Genomic DNA, 10,075 nt, shown 5'->3' with positions numbered 1-10,075 from the left:
TGCACAAAATCGGAATGCTCAATTAAAGCAGCTTGAATTCTTACTTAACCCTTTGAAACCTGGGCAAATTGGCTTGATACCTTTCAAATACATGAAAGGAAGAAAAAAAACACCCAAAAATCTGAAAATGAGCAATTAGCTCAAGAAAATTAGGTGGAAATTAACAAATAACAAACAAACAAAAAACCTAAACAAACAAGCAAGTTTTTAAAAGAACAAAAAAAATTGGAAATTGACCTGAAAGCAACATTCATGAACAAATAATATTATTTTAAAACATTTTTTTAAAATATGTTATAACGATTAGAATAATATTTCTCTGGGACTTTTAACTTGATCTTTTTAAATAAATATTTGAAATAATTTCTTGTCAAGTTGCTCGCTGCTTTTTTTTTAAAATCATTTTTTAAAAGAATTCAAACCAGTTTGCTCAGTGTTCAAAAGGTTTAAATACTTGTGAAAGGCATCTGAGTGCAGCACAAGAAAAGTGATGTCAGTCCAGGTTTAAAGGGTTAAAGGAGCATGCAGGATTAAGCGTCATCCAGCGGTGAGGACTGCAGATCTTTAAAACTTCCCTCATGTCTGTTCTGGGCTGGGCTACTGTAGAAACACTATATAGATATAGATGGCTCATTCTACGGTAACGAAAACATGATTCTTGTTTTCAGGCGACTATGGACTAAAGAAAACATAATGATTATATTATATTTTATTCCTGCCAGTGTGTACTCCTTTGTCCTACACACTGGACCTTTAAGAACAAATGCTTGAGTAAATGTATTTAGTTATATGTTCTTACGAATATTCAAAGTGGACAACATTGAGAAATGAAGGTGTGTTACCCTCTCTCTCTCTCTCAGGCAGTTGGCCAAGTCGTTGGCGATGGGTCAGGGCCTGGCTGCACTCATCTGTGGGACAGCCATCACGTCCCAGTACCTGGCCACCAGCTTCCATGTGAACACTCCCATGCTGCAGAGCCTCCTCAACTACAGCTTGCTGTGTGCCACCTACAGCACCATGCTGCTCTGCACAACAGGTAACACCACCGTCTGACCACCTGAGATAACACCTGGAACACAGGGACATATTTGTAGTTTCAAATTTGGCATAATGTCCAGTGATGATATTCTGTTAATTTATTATAATTATTAATATAACATTGACCATGGCAGTTACTCTGTATTACATTCCTACATTAACCCTTTGAAACCTGGAGCAACATCATTTTTCTTGTGCTGCCTTCAGATGCCATTCACAAGTATTTAAACCTTTGAACTCTGAGCAAATTGGTGTGATGTGTTTTTAAAAATGTAGGTAAAATGCAATAAGCAATTTGGTAAGAACTGTTCTGCAAAGTGCAAGAAATTAGTTCATTTAGAAAATTATTTTTAAAAATCTGAGGAGAGAAATGTCAAGGAAAAAAGGAAAAGCTAGGGTACTATATTTATAATGATCACAATTAAGTATTTAAAATCATGTTACAAAGTGATTACATGTTGTTTTCCTTTCCAGGTAATTTAAACTTAAATAAACCTTTCTTTTTCTTTTCTTTTTTAAACTTATTTTTCTGGTAATTTTCTTGTACTTGTTTTTTATTGCTAATTTTTCGTTCATTTGTTGTTTTTTAATTGCCTTTTTCTTATGTCCTTGAAAGAAATCAAAACAATTTTCTCAGGCTTCAAAGGGTTAAGTATACAGTATTTTGCAGATAACACCTAATCTGGTATTGCTAATTTTCCCTTCACTAAAATGAGTGCACTCATATATACAAGTTAGTAATAACGCCAGGAAGACAGTATCAGACTGTATGTGTGAGCTTACAGATTAAGTTATGTTTCAATTTGCAGAGAATTTGTTTACAAATTTCCTCAGAAATTAAAGCAAGAAGTAATGGTGGTAGGTGCAGCTGCAACGAGCAGCAGTGATTCAGTGTCAGTGTGTCTTCAGTTTTGGTGGTGAAACAAATAAATGTTTCCCTTTAAAACACAGGGGATGGAAATATTTTACAGATACTGAAGAGGCGATGGTGGAAGTACCTCCTGCTGGGGCTGGTGGATGTGGAAGCCAACTACACTGTGGTTAAAGCTTATCAATACACCACCCTCACCAGTGTACAGGTGGGGACTACAGGATGTTTGATGGAGTTTTTGTTGTGAAAACATGTTTCTTTTTTTCTCTTTTTGTGGTAATTGTGTAGTCATTTACAGGCCATGGAATAGGAGTGGAGACAAATGAAAATAGCCTTTGAGACATTACAGATTTGGACAGAACAAGTTTGTATTGTTTGTTTAGGTTTTAAAAAATAAATATATATATAATCCATAATCATGAAGGGCATGTGCAATACCCATTATAATGTCTGACAAGTATATTTGGGAGGTTTAATGGGGACATTTGATTTACTGAGTTGAGTAATCTCTCATTGCTACATTAAATAAACTCTTTTTTTCTTGCAAATGACTTAAAGTCACAGGCACTCATGTTTATGCCAAAGATACATTTCAATTTTATACAAATCGAATGGTGATAGGTAATCTGAATCAGAATGTTTTTAACTTATGAACCTAAAAACTCGAAAATTCAAGTTGAATTAATCAGTAAATCTATATATTTACAATAAGCAAAGATTATTTCATCCCATTTTATTCCTGTGTGATGTTTTACAGTGTATCTGAGAGAGCCTCACAGTATTTTTCACTGACTAGGGCTCTTTGGCTCCACCTGCCAGGGAGTAACTCAACTAATGAGACTGTTTGTGCTTCAAGAGGAGAAAAACTCTTCTACATTATAAAAATTATATTTTGTGTCAGTAAATTACAGATTTATGTCAAAACATTTTACAGGAATTTCAGTATTTTTAAAGAGTTGCCAAGAATTCCTGTGCCACTTTTTAAAGAATTCCTGTTTTTAGTGTAGGTATCAGTTAATTTAGTTGACATTTGTGTTTATATTTAAATGTGTTTCTGTCTCCAGCTGCTGGACTGCTTTGTGGTTCCCGTCCTGATGATCCTCTCCTGGTGGGTTTTGAAGACACACTACAGGCCGGTCCACTATGTGGCTGTCTGCATTTGTCTCCTCGGAGTGGGGGCCATGGTGGGGGCAGACCTGCTGGCTGGACGAGACCAGGGCTCCAGTAAGAACCCCCCTTCTCCAACAGTTTTGATTCACTGACTGAGTCCATTATTGCCCCCCAGTCTGTGTAGTTTTAACAGAGGAGTTTGGTAATCATGAAAACTCAGACACTAGCTGAGTACATGAGTATTATTTTGGCAACGTTGCACCACATAAGTAATGTACTTCTCACCTCGCCTCCTCAGCCTCAAACATCCTGTTGGGTGACGGTTTGGTGCTGCTCAGTGCCTCCCTGTACGCGGTCTCTAATGTGTGTCAGGAGTACACAGTGAAAAACCACAGCAGGGTAGAGTTCCTGGGCATGGTCGGCTTGTTTGGCACAATCATCAGCACCATACAGATGTAAGTGTGTGTGTGTGTGTGTGTGTGTGTGACAGAGAGAGAGACAGAGAGAGAGAGAGAGAGAGAGAGAGAGAGATCAGGACTTACAACTCATTCAAGGTTAATCTGGTGTTTTCTTTCCCCTTACCCCAGGGTGATCCTGGAGCGTAATGAAGTTGCTGCCATCCAGTGGAGCTGGCAAGTGGGTCAGTAGGCTACTCGTCTCACACAGAAACACTGACGACAAAACAAAAGACAAATCAGGCAGGATGAGATTATCATGAGATAACACCTCTCAATTAATTGATTTTACAATGAAAACTACACCAATCAGTAAAATGCTTACAGTCTTCTTTGTAGCCTTAGTTTTTCTCCTGACTAAACTAAAGTTGATCAACAATTTCCCAGCTCAGAAAAATCGCAGTTGAACATGAAGGAACATTTAATCTATGACCTCAGTTGGTGACCTGTGGGAGTTTACACAATCCTGATTAAAACTGAATAGTTACTATGAACTAACAGTTGGTCTTCTCTCCTGTCAGGGCTCCTGTTCTCTGCCTATGCTCTGTGTATGTATGCTTTGTACAGCTGTATGCCCATAGTGATCAGGCTGAGCAGCGCAACCTCCGTCAACCTCTCCCTTCTCACAGCCGACCTCTTCAGCCTCTTCTGTGGGATCTTCCTCTTCCAGTATAATGTGAGCACACACACAGAAATGCATATTCTTAATTCTATACATGAAAGAGCTGTCATTGGCAGAATAGATAACCCTAATTTTTAAGCATGAGCCTAAAGAACACCAACAATTAATGCAGCTACTAGTAAGCAGCCACAGCCTGATCTGTGTGCCATAGAACTCCACTGCTGTAAAAAAAAAAACAACAACCCAAAAAACCATCAATGAGCAACACTGTATCACTGTTCCTTTATCACCATGAACACACACACTGTAGTTTATCTCAACTCAATCCCAATTACTCACTAGAAAATAGCCCAAATACACCAAAAATAGTCCCCAACAAGAGCACTATTTCCTCCTGTTTGAGTAATGTTTACTAAAAAACTACTACATCCAGCTGTTTTCACATTTTTAAAGAGTAACTAAATCCCCAAACCATTTTTTTCAGATGGAAACCAATAATTATGGGTATCTAGTAGTGTTATTGATTGATTCAGGTCAAAATCTTGTCATTTGCATGCAAAGTATTTGAATTCTACATAACTTGTATAAATACTCATAGTTACCTCCCTCTAGAGATTGAAACCTTCCTATTGCAATTGAATTTTGCAACACATTCTCATCCCAAATTGTCACATATGCCATTTTGCAGTGGACTTATGCATCTTCATATAACGCTCGAGGTATCCTTCTGCAGCTATTGTTTATGTTCTGGTTATGTGGTAATGTAAGACAACCAAAGCACATGGCAACCACAGCGGGACGTCAACAAGTGCACATACTAGCACAGCTGGTTATGTATATAAAGCCTCATGACATTCAGTCAGGAGGCTAACACCAGACAACTGTATAAAATTCCAGGCTTGGTACGATCCATTCACCTCCCCTTCTGCCTGTCCTATAGGGACCTTCGTCCTCCACAATAAGTTGTTACCGGCTGTGTTTCAACCTGACGCTGTCCAGTGGTGTATAATGCTAATGCGACAAGTTCCGTCTGGCAGCGGTCTCAACTGATGCTGACCGTCCATGTATCATGCTGCCAGGGCAAATTATTTTATTGAATCTGCTCTTACCTTTTCTTTTATCTGCTGGCATGTGCCACTTTCTGTCAAACAGAAAAATTGCCTGCAGGGTTTCATGAAGGTGTGCAGCATAATTGTTGGTACATCTTTGAATAACCTCAATGACCTGTATAAGATCAGGTCTTTGAAGAAAACCCAATCGATCTTGGCTGATCAGAGCCATCCCTTGTGGTGAAAACTTATGTTTCTACCATTAGGACACAGATACAATCTGCCACAATGCAGAACAAAGAGGATCGAAAAGTAATTGTGTCTATTGATTACTGCTGGCTGTGTATCAAATTGCAAATGGGGATAATAAAGATACCTCAACCTTCAAACTTGAATGCCACCTGTGTTAAACCCCGACCCTTGTTTATATAGACAAATTTAAATATTACCTGCTCACTCTCTGCCTCAGTTCTCCGGGCTCTACCTGGTCTCGCTGGTGGCCATCCTCATTGGCTTCATCGCCTTCAACGCCGTGCCAACGCCCTCTGACCGCATTGAGCCCACCACCAACTCCTCCATCAGAGAAGAAGGTTACTATGACAATCCGGTGGCCTCTCAGGATGACATCATCAAGCAGGAGGTGGCCGTGACGATTGCCACTGAGGAGGAAGAGGAGACGAGAGGAGAGAATGAAGAGGTAAGGCAGAAGAGGAGGAAGAAAAGGTCTTCAAGGTCAACACAGAGCCATGGAAGATGGAGTGAAGATGATGGAAATGATGATGTTGGACAAAGCACTAAAATGTGAACTACAGCACAAAAACCTGTTTATATGTCAAATTTTAAACATAAGAAGAAACAAGAAACAGATGAAAAGAAATAAAACACACCGAAACTGTGGTACACATCATGTTTAACCCTTTGAAACCTTAGCAAATTGGCTTGATTTCTTTCAAAATCATGGGAAAAGGCAATGAGAATCTTGAGCAGTGACCGAAAAATTAGCAACAAATACTTCTGAATAGTGCAAGTACACTACCTAAAAATTTAAGGGAAAAAACAGGGGGAAAAAGTATAACCAAAGAAAATTACTTGAAAAGGGTGCTGGAAATAATAACAATTCTGTGAAATAATTTTACATATTCCATTATGATAGCCTAATTATATATATTATATATTTTTTCCTAGTTTTAAAAAAAGCAGTTTTCCAAATCTACTAATTTCTTGCAATTTGGGGAACTTTTCTTGCCAAGTTTCTCATTGCCTTTTTTTTCTCAAAAGAAAGCAAACCAATCTGCTTGGATTTCAAAGGTATAAATACTTGTGAAGGACATGTCTAAACAAAGTGCAAGAAGAGTGATGTCGATTCAGGTTTCAAAGGGTTAAAGCAATTGTTCAGGAGTCTGTAAATTTATCTATTGAATATATTCTTTGTTTCCAACAATAAGTCAGCTGTCTGACAGTCCTTTCACCCACCAGCTGTTTGATTTCTTCTGGTTAGTTACTTCGCAAATTCAGATTATTGTTGCAAAATGTAAATCAACTAATAAATTCTGATGTTTTGTTACAATGTACATGATGAGTACTTTTACTGTTGAGAATATTTTCCTGCTAATATTTTACTTTAAGGCAGGGATGACCCATAGAAACTACACTTAAAGGAATACTTCACCTACAAAACGACCACTTGTATATCAGTCAGTCATGACGTGTGACCAAAGCATATTGATTTATTGATTGATCAGGGATCACGTTTAACAACAGAAAAACTTTATCAAAATATCCATTTACAAACTTTCACACAAGTCATGCAGAATAATCCAAAGCTCTTTTTACACAGAAAATTCTATCTAATAAAAGGTCTCCCCTTCTGTTCCTGAGACATGATTTTGAATAATGGCCTGAAAAGTGTTTTTGCAGAACATTATGATGTCACTCTTGGATAAAAAATGTCTCAACTTCATCATTATATCTTATGAGACAATTGTGTGAAATTTGAGCGTATGAATTCTTGAGTTATGGCCAAATACATGTTTGTCCCCATGACATTGACCAAGAAGTCCAAGAAGACGTTTGTGCCAAGTTTAAGGAAACTTCCTCAAGGCCGTCATGAGATATTTGCCTATGACCTTTACCTATGACCATCAGTTCATTCTTGAGCCTACTCGTACATTTGTGCTAAATTTTTAAAAACTGCCTCAAGGTGTTCTTGAGATATTGCGTTCACAAGGGTGAGACAGAATAGGTCACAGTGGCCTTGATGTTTGACCTATGACCACCACAATCTAATCCATTCATTCTTTTTTTTTTAAAGATTTTTTGGGGGCTTTTTTGTCTTTATTTTACAGTACAGCTTAAGTATGAAGGGGGGTGGGGGTGGGGGGTTGTGACATGCAGCAAGGCCAATGCCGGAATTGAACCCGTGGCCACTGCAGTGAGGACACAACATCTGTACATGGAGCATCAATTCATTGTTGAGTCCAAGTAGACGTTTGTGCTAAATTTAAAAAAAAATTGTTCTTGAGATATTGTGTTCACAAGAATGGAGTCGGTCGGCTGGCTGGACAGACTTATATACATATGGACGGACAACGCAAAAACATAATATTTCTGGCCTCGGCTATTGCCGCCCCAGAGGCCTTAGAATTGAAAAGGTGCATGGGAGAGACATGGATCAAAAAAAGGAAGGGCAAGGGGCCAACAGGGACGGCTTCTGCACAGGGCCCAGAAATTGGTGCTACGCCCCTGCTTACAACAAATGATGTGAGAGAAAAGCTGAAATGTATATATATATATTTTTTTTCCTTTTATTGAATTAGCTGTTCGATGTTTATAATCACTGAATATGGGAGAACCGGAGCACCCGGAGTAAACCCGTACACCTAATTTCATTCATATAACACCAACCCTTCTCGTACAGAAGAATCTGCAGAGGATGCAGCACTTCTTTGGACGCTGGTTTGGGTCAGTAATGACTGTCCATTTTAAAGCTATGAACAGGTCCATTCCCAGCAGCGCGGGGCCGTCACCAACCACAAAGAAGGACGCAGGAGCAGACCTGGACTTAAACAAAACAGTTGCTTGCAAAATTCCAATCACAGGGATGATCACATTTGGGTAGCCCTGCAGATCAAGCTCCGAGTCAGACAGGGGGCACCCGGAGAAATATTTCTTGTACAAAAACTCTGGTATAACAGAGAACTGGCTCCCTGTATCCACCCATAATAAGATGTCTGCAGCCTCTCCTGACGTAGTTTCAACACGCACTTTGCATGTTAACTTTAAAATATCAGGTGTTAGAGGTCTGCAGATGTTGGAGAAGAACCTCCAGATGGTGCAACACATTTTTGGATGCTTGTTAGGGTCTGTGCTGATTGTCCATTTGAAAGCTTTGAAAAGGTCAATCCCCAGCAGAGCGGGGCCTTCGCTCACCACAAAGAGGGAGGTGAGAACAGATATGGACTCAAATGAAACAGTGGCTTGTAAACGTCCTAGCACTGGGATGACCCCCTGTCCATAGTTTTCCATAATACCCTCAGCGACAGTAAGGGGGCACCCAGACAAGTGTCGATTATAAAAATCCTCTGTTATAATGGTGAAATCAGAGCAAGTATCTACCTGAAGCTCACAAAACACAGCCTGCCCTGAGCAAATTTCTATGAGCACTTTGCAAGTTAAAATGTCAGGTTTTTGGTTGTTTTTTGTATCAATAGCATTACCATGATCTGAGCTATCTTCTGACTTGATGTTTTCCTGAGAATTGGTCTGACTTATTTTCTGTTTATGCGGTCGAGGTGAGCTCAAGATTTTCATCTTAGCTGTACAAGCATTTAACATTTTGCAGGCATGACTAACCATAGCATTAAGTCTGCCAGGGGGGATGATGCGCTGATTTATCACAGGCTCTGCAGTGGGGACATTAGTGGAGAGGGCAGGGATGACATTTTCTGCAACCTCTTTGACAATCAAGTGCTTTAAATGTTCTGAGCTGACACACTGGTCCTTAACACCCAGAAGCTCAGAGAAACACTGAGAGAGTGTTTCGCCCAGACTGGACATAACACCTTCCTCAGACACAACTACATTCATACCCATAAGAGCCATCAACAAGGCTTCTGACATGGTTGTTATTATGTTCAAAAGCAGGTCTGCCATCATTATTTTTGCAGCATCATCAGGACAACCCGATTTCAACATTCCCCACTGTTCTGCTGTTAAATTTTTAAAAAAGGATGCCATTAGTGGACGAACAGTACACAGTGTAACCGGCGGTATCTCCTTTGTCTCAACTGTTCCTGGTATATTCATTGTGAACGTTGCTGGATTATTGTGGTCGAACAGCTTTGTTTGTCTTAGTTTTCAGGTACGAGTGAGGTCTGTTAATTTTGCAGATTTAACAGATTTAGGTTGAAGTTATTTGCTAGTTATTTTAAACATCCACAGTTTGTTAAAATATAATCCCTGAAACAGTAAAAGTAGGCTAAGTAACTCCTGCTGTGAGCCCACAGTTGGTGTGAAGAAACAGGCCTATAATTGTAAGACATGATAGAATGTGATGTCACTGGCATTCTGTTCCATTAGTCCCGCCCACCCAAAGAACTGCAGAAATAATAATAAATAAAAAAACTTTATCAAATAAAAAAATAAAGCAAATTGGCAACTATCTTCTGGATAAATATTCAAGTTTTTTTCTTTTTCTCCCTTGGGATTGGGTATACTTTCAACAATTTCATTACATGTAACATGTTCCCTAAACTTACTTCCTTTTAATTAAGTAACATTTGCAGTTCAGCTCAGTTTTATTTTTTTAAAAAACAGTGAAGAAATACAAGTCAAATTCATGAGACATAATTAAGATGTTAAAGGGGACAATTTGATAAGCTATCTAAAGCTTGAGAATAGGGGCCCAGACACAAAGAAAATAGTACTTAAA

General features: G+C 38.9%; 1 protein-coding gene across 1 annotated transcript in view; it reads left to right on the top strand.

The window, feature by feature from the left end:
• LOC121943799 (solute carrier family 35 member F2-like) overlaps nt 1-6,022 on the top strand; it is a 6,794-nt gene extending 772 nt beyond the window's left edge. The window contains exons 2-8 of the mRNA XM_042487413.1: nt 861-1,036; nt 1,990-2,117; nt 2,974-3,133; nt 3,318-3,474; nt 3,607-3,659; nt 3,996-4,150; nt 5,615-6,022. Of these exons, the coding sequence (XP_042343347.1) occupies nt 861-1,036; nt 1,990-2,117; nt 2,974-3,133; nt 3,318-3,474; nt 3,607-3,659; nt 3,996-4,150; nt 5,615-5,950 (1,165 nt within the window). The 3' untranslated portion in view covers nt 5,951-6,022. The remainder of the gene's footprint in view (nt 1-860; nt 1,037-1,989; nt 2,118-2,973; nt 3,134-3,317; nt 3,475-3,606; nt 3,660-3,995; nt 4,151-5,614) is intronic.
• Nucleotides 6,023-10,075: the final 4,053 nt, after the last annotated feature.

Source organism: Plectropomus leopardus, chromosome 5 (genome assembly GCF_008729295.1).
Source record: "Plectropomus leopardus isolate mb chromosome 5, YSFRI_Pleo_2.0, whole genome shotgun sequence".
Classification (NCBI taxonomy): domain Eukaryota; kingdom Metazoa; phylum Chordata; class Actinopteri; order Perciformes; family Serranidae; genus Plectropomus; species Plectropomus leopardus.
Note: the sequence above shows the minus strand (reverse complement) of the source record. Positions and strands in the feature narration are given on the sequence as shown.